This window comes from Cupressus sempervirens, chromosome 3 (genome assembly GCF_028749045.1).
Source record: "Cupressus sempervirens isolate cs-2001-9-10 chromosome 3, ASM2874904v1, whole genome shotgun sequence".
NCBI lineage: Eukaryota > Viridiplantae > Streptophyta > Pinopsida > Cupressales > Cupressaceae > Cupressus > Cupressus sempervirens.
In genome coordinates, this window is record NC_143120.1 from 588,433,753 (window position 1) to 588,448,478 (window position 14,726).

The window sequence follows — 14,726 nt, forward strand, 5'->3', positions numbered from 1 at the left end:
TCTTCAAGATATCCAATGTATACTTCCCTTGATTAAGTATAATGTTGTCAAAATTCTGTCGTACTTCCAATCCTAGGAAGTAATGAAGAAGTCTCAAATCTTTCATCTCGAATTCTCTGATTAGATCTTTCTTGCATTGATCTATGAGATGATCATCACCTGTTATTAGTAAATCATCAACATACAATGTCAAAATTACTATATCATCTTTATCCCTTTTATAATATAGATTTGGATCCACTTCATTTTTGGAGAATCCTAAACCGGTGAGATACTTATCAATTCTTTCATACCAAGCCCTTGGAGCTTGTTTAAGCCCATAGAGAGCTTTCTTGAGCCTACAAACAAAAATGTTAGAATCATGAGTTTCAAAACCTTCAAGTTGCTCCAAATATATCTCTTCTGTAATCTTTCCATTCAAGAATGTTGTTTTTACATCCATCTGATGTACTTTCAATCCTTTCGATGTTACAATCGCTAGGACTGCTCTTACAGAGGTGTATCTGACAACAAGAGCAAAGGTTTCTTCATAATCAATTCCTTCTTTCTAAGAGAATCCCCTGGCTACAAATCTGGCTTTATATTTTTCAATGCTACTGTTAGCAGCATGCTTTATTTTAAATATCCATTTGGAAGAAACATCAGATTTTCCTTCGGGTCTTGGAACAATTTCCCAAACATTATTCTTCATAAAAGATTGGTATTCTTCTGTCATAGCATCTTTCCAAGCTGTATGTTTAATAGCATCGGAAACATTGGTCGGTTCTAATTTAGACGAATCATTTATGTTTGTTGTATAACTAGAAAATCTTTTGGATCTTTTGTTTTCTCTGACTATTCCAAATGGTGCAACGAAGTCTTGTGCTTCCTCTATTGTTTTAATGGCCCAAAGTGGTCTTTTCTTAGAATTTTGAGTTTCTTCACAATTGAGATTTTGAATTTCATCTTCAATTTCTTCAATGTTTTCCCTCTGAGACTCAGATTCAATATTTCTTTTAGAACTAGGTAAGGGAGAGGGTTCTTCAAAACTTAGGGCTCTTTTGAATGCTAAATCTTCTTCAAAAATTACATCCCTACTAAGTTCAATTTTTTTTTACCAGGTATGAAAATCCTATATGCTTTAGATGTTTCGCTATACCCTACAAAAAATACCTTTCCTCCCAGAGGGTTCTAACTTAGTTCTCTTTTCTTTTGGAACATGTATAAAAACTGGGCACCCAAAAATCCGAAGATGCCTTATATTGGGTTTAACCTTAGTAAAGACTTCTTCAGAGTTTTATCTCTAAGGTAGGAGTGAGGACTTTTGTTTTGAATATAGATAGGAATACAAGAGGCTTCTGCACAAAGATAATATTCTAGATTTTGATCAAATATCATAGCTCTTGCAACTTCTATAATTGTTCTATTCTTCCTTTCTGCTACCCATTTTGTTGCACGTTATAAGGAACGGTATACTCCCTCTTAATTCATGTTTCTTTACAAAACCTTTTAAATAAATCTAAGGTGTATTCCCCCCCATTATCAATCCTAATAGTTTTAATTTTATGCCCTGATAAGTTTTCAATTAAGGTTTTAAATTCTTTAAATCTCTTCACAATTTCTTCTGATTCTTTGCATTTTAAGAAGTAAATCCAAGTTTTCCTAGAGAAGTCATCTATAAAAAGTATATAGTACCAAAATTCTCCAAGAGAAGGAGCAAACATAGCTCCACATAAATCTGAGTGGATTAATTCCAAAACATTGTTAGTTTTTCTAGGACTATCATGAAATGGACTTTTGGTGTTCTTACCCAGAGCGCATCCTTTGCATTTGCTTGAGTGATCTTTATTCAGTTTAGGTAAACTAGTAACCATCTCCTCCATAGTTGATGAAGTTTTGAAATTTAGATGTAATGCAAGAGCATCGTGCATGGGGAAATTATTTTTAGAAAACGAAAAATATATATATATATATATGGAGGAGAGAGAAAGTGACAAAAATAGAAAATGGAAAAAAGGGAGAAAAGAGGAATATCTATTTTCAAGGTGCAAAGGTGGCATAAATAAAAAATAAGAAATTAGTTGTCATTACATTAATCGAGGTGTGTAGGTGGCATCTTAGAAGCTTGTGGAAAGTTTCTTAAATCTTGCATTTAATATTTATTGTGATCCATAAAGCAAATGTAATTTTCTAATTGGGCCACATGATGGTGCTTAGTTGTAATTCTAGAAGATCATGGAAGTTGTAGAAGGTTGTGGACATTGTGTAGGAGGAATTCTAGAAGGTTGTGAATAAGTCATGCATTGGGTGGTAAGTGCCTATTTAAGCAAGGCATATAAGCATTTCTAATCAAGCTTGAGAAGGAGAAGCTCGAGAAGTAGAAGCTGTGGAAGGTGAAAGCTTAGTAAAGTCAAGCTTCAAGGTGAAAGTTGGAAGGTGTGAAGGCTTCAAGGTGTGAAAGAGAAGGAGGAAGTGAAGAGTGAGTTTTCCTAAGTTTGTGAACAGAGCGTCGAATGTGAGGCAGTTTACAGTAGGATTGTGGTGGACTTGTGAGTGTGTAGACAAAGCACCGAATGTGAGGCAGTTTACACTTGGATCTTAGATAGAGTTTGTGAGAAGAACTAGTGGTTGTGGTTTAGAAACAAGGAAGTTGCTTGGTGGCTTGCGAGCACAAGTTGAGATCTTGGAGGTTTCTACCAAAGTGTGGATCTGGACTAGCTTGGGTTTGGATTGGATCTTGAGAGATCTTGCAGAAATGTTATTGTAATTGCTAAGGATTTTCAAGCTTAATAAAATTTCTTGGGAAGCATTTTATCTCTCTTTGTCTTCATATTGTTGTATTCTTGGTTATGAGTTGGTAATGGTGGTGTGGCCCTTCGTCAGTGGTATCAGAGCATACCTTCATCGAGTGGTTTCAGAGCAGTACCTTCATGAGTGGTATCAAATCCTTCATCAAGATGTCCCAACCTTCTGCCATATTTCATTTATATCCGCAGCTCCATGAATTAAGGCTTGAATAGGTCAACTAGGTTCTGAATTTAATTCATACAAATACCCTTTTCTTTGACCAAACAATTTTACTTTCTTAATTGAGTTGTTCTTAGCCCAGGTTATGACTTTACCATCCATGAATGCAACATTATGTCCATTATCTTCAAGTGTTGTAACCGAGATTAGATTCCTTTTTATTCTTGGTACATAGAGTACTCTTTTGAGAAGAAGAGAACTACCCGACTTTAGTTTCAAGGTGCAATTTCCAATTCCTTTGACGGAATGTGTTGAATTATCACCAATGGTGACTTCGCCATTAACCTTTTTCGATATAGAGTCTAGTGCTTCTTTGTATCCTGTAATATGTCGAGAAAATCCACTATCAATCACCCATGCTTCACTTGAGACTTCATTTGATAGTGCCGAATACAATACACGATTCTCAAGATCATAGTTATCTTCTTCCCTAGTGATGTTTGTACAATTCACTTGTTGTTTAGAACTCTCAAGGCAATTAGATTTGTAGGGTCCAAACTTTTTGCATCTGAAGCATTTTATTTTGGATAGATCTTTCTTAGATTTGTCATTCTTTTGATTACCCCTTTTCTTCTTGAAATGCTTGCTTTTACCTTTATAGGAATTTGCATTAAGAACATGAAGTTCTTCATCTTTCGTTTTCAATTTTCCTCCTTTCTTAAGTTTTCTGGATTCTTCCTGAAGATGGTCTCCCTTAAGTCTATTGAAGTCAGGAAGATTATCTCTGGCACTTACTCCTTGTTCGAATGTTTCCCATGAATCTGGTAATCCATCTATAGCCATCAGTGTTAGTTCCGCGTCATTAATGATGGTTCCTATACTTGCAAGTTCATCTCTTAGGTTGGCAACCCTTAGGAAGTAAGAATTCATCAATTCTCCTTTCTTTATTTGTATGTGATTTTATTGCCTTTTTAGTGCGAGAACTTTGGTTGCATTGTTAACCTCATATGCATTTAGTAATGCTTTCATCATATTAAATGTTGTTTGATGTTTCGTTAGCATGGGTACTATATCATTTTTCACTCCATCTAATGTGATCTGAATGGCTTTCCTATTTCCTTTACTCCGGATAGATTTATGAGGTTCCAAATCTAGGTCGTTTGGATGCTGAATCAACATATTGTTTTACATCATTTTCTTCAAGAATCATCATGATTCTGAACTTCCAAGCATCAAAGTGTTCTTTCCCATCAAACCTGTCCTCGAATTCGATTGTGTATGCCATTGAAGATAGGAGAATGATGCTAGATATATATCAAATCTGATTATTTAATTTGTAGAGCCTATGTTCAACTACTTGAGCTCTGATACCATGTAAAGTTTCTGCAAATTCTTAGGTGAATCAAACTTATATTGTACCTTTCTAGGTCTGTTGTAGATAATCTTCTATACACAGTCTTGTTTGAATGAAGTAATATAATTCTGGAATGCTTATATTATTTCTGTATTTTGTCTTAGGGCAGTATTGTTTTAAGGAGCAGACTTCAATGTGTTGTGTGTCCTTAAACTACAATCACACCCACCTCTTATACTATGACCAAAGGGCATGTCCCTAAAGGGACATGACCCTCTCTAGGTCGGCCCATACTTCACTTATAGAAATCGGCGCCCAAAAAGGAGATAGCACATGTATTAACTAACATAACTAAATAGTTATAGTTAGTGCATAACAAGGTTATTACCAAGGATTGCCACCCATCCTATTTGCCAAGTGTAATGTATATAATGCTTTCAAATGGTATACAAGGAGAGAAGATTAATATGCGGTCTGCACTCTCAAACCAGTATGAATATCACTGTTAGAAATTTAACATGGAAGGCACCACTGAAATCATATCATCATGAAACTAATATCCCAGACTTTGAAAAGTCCTATTTGTACTGAATGTCAATAGTCGTTCCTGATGATATTGGAGTAACCGCAGAGAATACACACTCCAGCTATGTTTTTGGAAAACTTACAATTACTCCTCAACTACAAATCTGGCTATCAACATTCGTCTGCGTAACTTCTCCTCCTTCATTGTTACTAACATCAAACTCATTTGAATCAATGCTCCTCTATTATATCATATAATCTGTAGAATAGTGGTGCTAGATAAAACCGGACTTACTTAGCCATGTAGGAATAATTTCCATATCTATTTTACTTTCTTTGTTTTGGATCGATTCATAAGGATCTTTTCACATTATTAGAAGTCCACCAGATATAACATATTTTGTTGTTCATATTGCCACATATTCACTGCTATGTGCTTTCGCTTAGACAACTCACTATTTTAATGGAATAGACATTAGCCAGAAATACCTTGTGGTAACCACTGCACTTCCTTTTAATAAAATCACTGTCATAAACATATGAGTCATTGTTTTCTTTTCAATGAAGTGATCGATCTTTATTATCAAAATATAATCTGTGATCAATGGCTCATAATAAAGTCCCCTGCTTTATTTTGATCCCTATTTTAGCTGTGAGATGACCAGATAAAGTTCTAATCTTCACTTTTAACTTCAATGTCTTCAATAATCTTCCTATTCGTTCTTTCTTTTGTAGTTGCTACTACATTCTCCTTCATGAATTGCTAACATTATTTCAGTAATGAAGGTCTTAATTTTCGTGAAAATTAGGTCTCCATCAGACCCTACCTATTTGGTACTCTGCAGTTTCAGTGGAGCAACTCCTCGCCCTATTCTGCTTTGTTCACGTTTGAAACTATTGTAATCTGAAGTACTATCATAATTAATATCATTTTTTGTGGCCTGTTCATTTTTTCAGACTTATGTTTTGGTACTATCTCCATTTCTACTGCATTTTAATGTGTAATACCTTCTTATCATAAGTGCCTATCTATGGCGATATTGGGAATTTCAAGTGCGAAGGCGGAGTCAATGCTACGAAGTATAGAGGTGACATTGGGAATTCCAAGTGCGAAGGCGGAGTCAACGCTACAAAGTATAGAGGTGACCGTATGGTCACCATCAGCACCATATGTGTATCGCACATTACCAGATTGAGATATCGTACATCACTGTATGGCTCAACCCATGTACAACAGCCTTCACTACTTGTTGTACAACTTCCACTTGGCCATTATTCATCACCATACGGACACAGGAAGGAGTTGTTGCATCACCATATGGAGGTACCAGTATTTGTCTTAAGGAGTGACATCACTATCATATGGAAATTCCTCATCACCGTACAAACTCCACCAACATCACCATATGGTCTGGCTCAGCACATTGGTGTATAGAGTTGATTCCCAATGGGAGTTGTAGTGTTGATCATAGCGGTTAGAAGGCCTCGGTAATTACAGAAAATGATATCACAATTCTGTTAAAACTGTAACTTTGATCACCATACTGATCTGACTGTGCAGATTGCACAGATCTTATCTTTCATGTAATACCTTATGAAGGCTTATATATATATTGCTCCTTGTCTAGGCATGATCGGTGACTTCTTGAGATAAATGTGTTTTAGTATTAACCTTAACTGATCTTAGTTAGATCTGTTTACTAACCAATACCTCCTTTGAGTGCCGATTATGAGAATGCAGTTGTGGGCTGACCTAGATAGGGTCATGTCCCTTCAAGGGACATGCCCTTTGGTTACGGTATTTATATAGGGTGTGGTTATAGTTAAAGGACACACAAATTATATACAGTCTGCTCCTTTAAGCAATGCTGCCTTATACAAATATTTGCAGAGACAAAAACATTTCAGAATAATATTTATATTATTGACATTACCTCATACAAGTCTGAATCACAAAGATCATCTTCAGCAAGCATCATAGAAGTTATTATCTCAGTCTGATCACACAGAATTTGTAGAAACTTTACAAATTCTCCTACCTAAGGCTTCTACCAAAGCCGCATAAAATTTCATAAGTTCAAGCCAAAGACCATTCATATTGTATCAGAGCTAAATAAAATGACACTGACAAACAACAAATGAAGGTGGAAGAAATTACCTTCTACTTAATGCTTCCAATTCAGCTCTTCTTATATCATCCTCAGGAGATACCCCTCCATTTTGCCAGGCTTTCATTCGGTCTGACATCCCACTCAGTAGTACCAACTTCTCTAAGTAGAGTTCTTCACTCTCCTGTAAATTTTCAGCCATGATTTGCTCTTTTATAATCAGTAATGGTTCAAAGAACCATTCAAACACTCGATCTTCAGGTCGATTAAGTGATGTCAATTCAATTCCATCAGCTGTTAATTTTGGCAACCAGAAATCAGAATGATTTGGTCCATGAAAGCTATATGTTAACATAAAGCTACCAATCAGAGAAAATGCAGTTATAAAGAGAGCATCTCTACATACATAACAGAAATCCTGCTGAGTTATATTTTACAGAATGAAGAAGATTCTTCAAAATACAGTAAGCAGGTAGCCCAGTAGTGAGTATGCTGCACTTCCCTGTACGATTCCACTCCTCTATGTCTGAAACTTTGACAACATCATCATCAACTAGGGCCATTCCAGTCGATTTGTAGGATTCAAAAAGCTGATCCCATATCTGAAAATAAACTGAACATATTCAATACGACTTAAACAATACTGTTTAGTTAGAAAACACAAGTCAGATAATATACCAAAAGGAGGAAATAAAGGAACAGGCCCAACTTTCCTGCACAGTATTTAGTTCTTGTATACTCTTCTTCAACGACTTTGTGCGCTGAGGGCCTCGCCTTTCATTACCCAAGGTTATAGAACTGTCCTTTTCATCCATTATAACCTTATTAAGCGAATAACGCCTTGAAAATCCTCCAGACAAAGCGGCAGCGTTGCGGCGGTACTTGAGCCTGGCTGTCCAAAGTACAAAACCATTACAACAAACAATCTTGCATATGGAAATACGCAGATTTCATGGATGCATTCAAACCAAATCTCTTTCAAAAGATCAAAAAGGTTAAACAATGACATTGAATACGGAAATAAACTTTTCCAAATGCTAATGAATAGAAGAAAATTCAAACTTGAAAGTACTTACGAAAGCAGGATCCTTCTCGCAAGTACAAAACGTCATTTGTATACTCATCGAACAATGCTATAGAAGATACAACATAAGCTAGTCCTAGAGAAAATGAGGATTCCTGATTCATCCACAGGATATATGTGTAGTGTATGAAATATTTTAAAATAACACAATTGTTAAAATATAAATGTTGCAGTTAAAAGCAAACAAAATGAGGGGAATACAGATTACTTAATGGAATAATAGAATGAACAATAGTCGGCAATTAAAATAGATATATACCTGGTATACAACAACTCCAGCATAAAGGCCAAGGAACCAACTCGACAATATTGCACTTACTAAGGCAACAACCACTACCAGAGGCCAAAGAAAGATGGCAAGACCTGCAAATGGCACACAAACTGTTTCCAAGAAGGGACCCTCCCTCCCTATCAGATCATGCAGTAACCTTTTCCATCCTTTATAAAGCATGTAAGGAGCTTTAAACAGTGCTATCAGCGACATCATTGGCACATCCACAACAACACCAAGCAGCCCTACTAGCACACAACCCGGTAGTTGTAACAACCTTAAACAAAATCCCAAAAGCATAATCAGTAAAGTGACTATGTTCTTTTCATCATATCAGTGGCATAACAAAGAACAGTGAAAAGATGATATAATGATCTCTCAAAATCATAAAAGTTTAATATCTAATAACATGCACAGTCACACACATACCCACATGCATGTGCACAGTCACACACACATGAGCATACACGTTAATTTTTGTGCTAGATATGACACCAGAAAATCAGCAACCTTTATAATGTCAAATCAAAAGATGCAGTTAATGGTAGTAGTTGACAGTGACATTGAATGCTTTGGGACAGTGCGCAAGTTTCCTCAGCCAAAGGTGGTGCCAGGGGAATTAGCCAATGTTTTCATCTGATAAGAATAATAACTACACCCATAAATGGAATACATCTAAGCAGGGAAAGCTTATGCATGGACAACACTGGGAATCAGAGTCTCAAAAGTTTTGAGAAGTCACAGGAAACTACGTAGTACATCTCTGTATATTCAGTACAGAAACTTGTTTAACTTTTTCAATGTATTGTCCCCACAGTTAAATGACTGAAATAAAAGCATTGTTTTTGTTAAACATATTTCTTTCCTAGATTTATAAGTTGACAATTTTCTACTTATGAGACCTCTTCTTGTGTGAAAAAGGTCTCCTGAATTGCACAGGTTGTAGAATAGGTGGTTTTCCCTGCATTCAAAGGGATGGGTGTTCTCTGTGAATTGGGCAAGGACGCAATTTGTAACCTTATCCTGTATATTTTTTGGAAATCTTCAGCCTTCATTAAGTTGCCTAATGGTATGCAATATGAGCGACCATCATTCTACACTCAATCTTAGATCTCTAGGATTGAATCTCCATTTAAAAGTCCTATTTTGTTTTCCGATAAACTCACAGTTGTGTTGTTTCTTATGTTGGGGTAAAAAGATTGTGAACTTACACTAGATTTTAAGTGTTGTATGAGTTGATAGCTAGGAGACCTATTCTCCTATGTAGAGGCATCTCGAATTATCAGAAAAGTCCATCCACCAAAGATACGGGAGGTTCATTCCTATCTTGTAGATTTATCAAAAATTGACCTATCCTTTGTGATAAATCTCTCATTTGCAAGAGATTATTTGACCACAATAATTGTTCAATCCAAGTTTCGAAAACCCGCCAAGTACAAGCTTCTGAGTTGTCTGAGCAGATGAATAACTCACCCTGAAAATAACCTCCTATACAAGCCAATCATGTGTTTTTAATCAATGTTTTAAAATTAACCAATTATTCATTAGTTGTTTGAGGAGACAAGTTACTATGCTAAGGCTTGGCCCCACATAGTAGGCATATCACAAATTCTATAAATGCACAAAAAACATTTTGTAAACATTGAACCCATCTTTCAAGTTTGACTCAAAAAACTACACAGCTGGATCCTGATAACAATATCATGATATTTGTTATTTCTTGAGAGAACCTTATTTGATAGTTTAGAATAGAAAATGATATTTTTTTTTTTGTTGAGAGAACTTGAGTTCTTCCAACCCTCTATAAGTAGCTAGCTTTCAGGATGAAAATCCACCTAGCTGGTTAGAGTGGTCTCATACAGATATCACTAGTGTGCTACAAATTGAAGCTTCAGTTTTGGTTTATAGATATGAGAATATTCTAGGTGTTTAATGTGCGAATTTTGGTGCACTTACTTTCAGTTCTAGAGTTGCTGGAGTTTAATATGATAGAATGGTGACTGGAGAAGTTTTCTGCTTAGAGCTATACTGTCCTAGATCCAAGTTGTACATCATTTTCCAGTTTCTTAGTACAGTATAAGTTTATAAGTCTTTGTTCTTTATTTGTTGCTTGGAATCATCATTGTAATTATACTTGCAGGTCGCAGAGAATAATTCTGTTTAAGGTTGCACCATCACCATTGTGGGTTGTGAAGCAGGCCTAGAGGTTGGGATAAGAACCTTAGGCTGAAGCTCCTATCTTTGAAGCATTTATCACCCTTAGTGAGGCACATAAGGTCTGCAAACAAATATCAATCATCTTATAGGTGAAATTCTGGGTTTGCTGTGAGTGTTGGTGTTATTTGGAGGTGGTGTACCTGCTATACCAGCACTGTATCAGATATGTGCATGTCTGAAAAACTTTCCAGATTTTTGTATCTTTGTTCCAATGAAATTAGGTACAAGTTGGAACTGTTTTGAGTTGTATCGAAGTGCGCTTTTTGAGGTGTATTGCAGGACATTTTTCTGACTTTCTGGAGGACTATCTTGCTGTCCAGATATGTTGCAGCATATCACAGACTGCTATCAGACCTGCTCCAGCTCTCTTTATTATTCTTTCAAGGTACCCAGTTGTCAATTTTGTAACATCCCCTTTTTCTGAGTGACTCTGAGATGACAAGATTAGTCCATTACTGCAAACCTCATGGGCTAGTCAATTGCATAGAGGGCATATTGTTTCACTATTACCTGCTATTTTGGGACATCTTCGGGGTGCAGAGTGGATACTAACTAGTTCCAGGTATATTAGCACTTTGTTTAAAGCAATTTGAAAGACTTACTTCTACATTTGGCAGTGGCTACTGAAGAAAGTTATGGTACAGTGCAGAAAGTCATCAGTTGCAGTTTCCTACTACCTCTGTTTCGAGTGATTATGAGGACTTAGTAATTTTAGCAGGGCATCTGATGACCAGTCATAACCCCATTTGTAGTACAGTCTATGGTTTGACTTAGGAATTACTAAAAATGGTATAATTAATGATATTGAAAAATTTATAATAAAGTTATTTAATAAAGTCACCTTAATGATCATTTGAAAGAACAATGAGGCCATGACACATCAATTAGTTATTTAAGTGACTTAATTTTATTTTAAATGGTGCCTAAGTCAAAAATATGGAAAAGCACACAAAAGTTACATTAGTTATGTAACTTTAAATGAAACAAAAGCAAAATGTGTTAAGTGAAAAGTGTAAACATGAAACCATTTGAATTGAAGTATTATAAAAAGTTAAAACAAGTTCTTAGAGAGGGATATTCATCCTATTTGCTCATTTACTTGTGAGTTTGGAGTTCTTCAAGGGTTTGGACTTTGGAGAAATTTGATGCTAAAAGAATTGTAAATTATTTTCAGACTTTGCACTTTGAATTGGTTTCATCATGCCAATGAATTGTGCTTGAATTTGCTGCTGGAAATTGAAGATATTGATTAAGGAGGAATTCTGGAAATTATTTGTGATTGGATGTTGGGGTTTGAAGCAAAATCGCTGCAACTAGCTGAGGTAGCTTTGGAGTCTAAGATTATCAGCATGAGTTTTTTTGTGAAGGCTGCAATCTATTCCTCAGGCAGATTTAGACATACCTGGGTCAGCATTTCATTTGATTGCCATTCATATGCACCTTAGAATTATCAGATTTATTGCAGTGTTTGAGGCTATCTATTGGAATGATCTGTAGCTGCCATATTTCTTAATATTCATTCATGGTTGCTACGAACTATTTGGGAGACATCAGCATTTGCAATTTGCATTCCCAGGTTCACTAAATGTGCAGAATTAAATATAGTGTTATTTCATGCCAAGTGCTTGTTAAGATGTTTCTTGGCTGTAAGTATACATTAACAGGTAAAAATTCTGATATATATATTTGAGATGATCAAGAGCACGTGTCATTGCCCCTTGTTCTTTGCTTACAATTATTGAGTTATTTTTCAGGCATTTGAACATCATTTAAAAGTTAAAACCATTTCAAGAAAGAAAATACAATCTGAAAATAAAGGACAGCAAGATAGAAGTTTCATGCAAAGTGCCTGTTGTTCTTTGCTTACAATTATTGAGTTATTTTTCAGGCATTTGAACATAATTTAAAAGTTTAAACCATTTCAGGCAAGAAAAAACAATCTGAAAATAAAGGACAGCAAGATAGAAGTTCCATGCAAAGTGTTTGACAAAATGTTAAACATCTAAAAAAGTAAAGCAATTTGGTGTTTCTTAAAGTTAGAACCAGTTGGGGTTCTTTACAAATTCATAGTTGGGTTGTTGGGTTCATGATGTTTGAAAACATTTTGGGGCATTACAATAGTTTCTATTATCATCAACACTTTATATCAGCAGAGAGTCCTCTTATTTCGTTGTTATGATGCATATGAACTAATCTTGTAATGCTTTAGATGGTCATACTCCCAAAAGCTACTATTTCTATGCATTTTATAATGCAAAGATTGGATAGTATTACCACCGGTGGATTTAAAATTTAATATTGTTAATGTCTTACCCCACTAAATAAGTGAATATTTTGTTTTAAACTTTCCCACTGAGTAAGTGATTATTTTGTTTTAAACTTTCCTGCTGAATATACGGAAGTGGCCTTAAGCTTCCCCTCAGAATAAGTGGAAACGCCCCTTTGTATTCCACTAAATAAGTGGAATATTTGTATTCACTCACTGCTGAATAAGTGAGAGATGTAATTTTCATTTCCATTATTGCATATGCACTCAATAAGTGGTATTGGCTAGTTTACTTCCTAGTGCTTTACTTTCAACTGCTGCAATTTAATTTGATATGTAATTCCTTTCATCATATGCTCTCACCTTGCCTATTACAAAACCAGGATAACCAAAAAGTGCACTCCAATCTCACTTTCCGTTGATGTGATTTCAAAACAAAAATCTCAGGTTAATTATGTTCAAAATTAGTGTCAAGGTGACAAATTAGAAATTATCAAGGATTCCTCCCTAGCTAAGAGGGAGTGTTGATTTAATTGTAGCTATGGTCGGATTCCTTCAGGTCAACATAAATAACATTAAGGTTGTGATAATATAATTATTGTATTAACAATAATTATACTATGAAATAGAAAATATAATTATTATATTGATAATAACTATATTATATAATAATAATTATAGTATATTAATAATTATTATATTATATAATTATTATATTATTTTTATATTATATTATATAATTGTAATTATACCATAATGAAAAGTGGTGTCCCTTGGTTACGGGGCTCCACCTACATATATGTAGGAAGATTGAGTCTCCCTCTAAGTATATTAAAAGATACATATTCTGAAATTTTCTACATGGTAGCATAGCAGATCGATATAGGGAAAATTTAATTTGTCCATTGAAAGAAAATCTTACAATCGTTGAAGATCAAACAAAAGTTTGAAGGAGCCACTACATGGTAAAATTAAGGTGCAGAGATTCAGTAAGATATCAAGCAAAGAGGGTAGTCCGATTCAGTTGGAGGATTACAGTATAACGAGAGCAAAATAAGGAATTGTAGGAGGGTCTGTGCAAGAACTTGCAGACAACAAGTCCCCACATTCTTTCCAGACAACATATTCTCTTCCTGATTTTTTTATCAAACAGGAACCAAAGCGGCAATATAAATGATTTCTGAAGTTGGAGATCAACAGCTCTCTGAGATAGCTGGAGTTGTTGAAGATTCAAATATTCCGATAGAATCTACATAAATGTCAAACTTCACATCGTAGAGGAAAAATATTCAAACATCTCTCGTCTTTATCTTAACGATTTATTGCTAGAGATCTTGGGAGACCTGTGGTTGATAGTGCATTCATTATGTGCAGGAGTCCTTGTGCATAGTACTATCAAACCATATCACACTACTTCCATATACTTGCATAATAGAACTTTCTGAAGTCATTGAAGTGTGCAATAATTGCCAGATTCTTTCCATGGCATGGGCAAAGGGGCTTTCTATTAATACAAGCTGCAGGCTTGCTCTGTATTTCCAAGTGCAGCAAACATATCATTAAACATCTGAACTCCTTATTAAGACAAGGAAAGGTGGTGGTGTTTTAATACTCTTACTCATGCATGTTAATCAAACTACTATATATGGCAAAACCCATAGAAGAGGATATGAATTTTTATATCAAGATGTGAGATAAATCATTTCTCACATTATCTACATGTGTACTTCTTGACCACAAGCAAGGCAATATTTAGTAGAGATTGGTTAATCACACTAGTGCTCTTTCAAAGGGGGTTAAACACTATCATTAAGATTTGAAAACTGATATTGAGCGTCTCAAGCTTGCAGTTGGACTCGTAGAAAACTAATTTGCAAGGAAGCTGATACCCCAACATTCATAACTGCGATTGAGGTGGACCCACAATCGTGCAGCATACAAACTATAATTTGTCG

At 35.3% G+C, this 14,726-nt stretch overlaps 1 protein-coding gene across 1 annotated transcript in view; it reads right to left on the minus strand.

Moving 5' to 3' along the window:
- LOC149568040 (putative membrane protein At3g27390) overlaps nucleotides 1-14,726 on the minus strand; it is a 133,484-nt gene that overhangs the window by 29,213 nt on the left and 89,545 nt on the right. Inside the window, exons 5-9 of the mRNA XM_089821044.1 lie at nucleotides 8,277-8,565; nucleotides 8,010-8,112; nucleotides 7,643-7,825; nucleotides 7,340-7,546; nucleotides 6,984-7,227 (exon numbers count right to left, since the gene is read on the minus strand). Coding sequence (XP_089677170.1) covers nucleotides 6,984-7,227; nucleotides 7,340-7,546; nucleotides 7,643-7,825; nucleotides 8,010-8,112; nucleotides 8,277-8,565 — 1,026 coding nt within the window. The remainder of the gene's footprint in view (nucleotides 1-6,983; nucleotides 7,228-7,339; nucleotides 7,547-7,642; nucleotides 7,826-8,009; nucleotides 8,113-8,276; nucleotides 8,566-14,726) is intronic.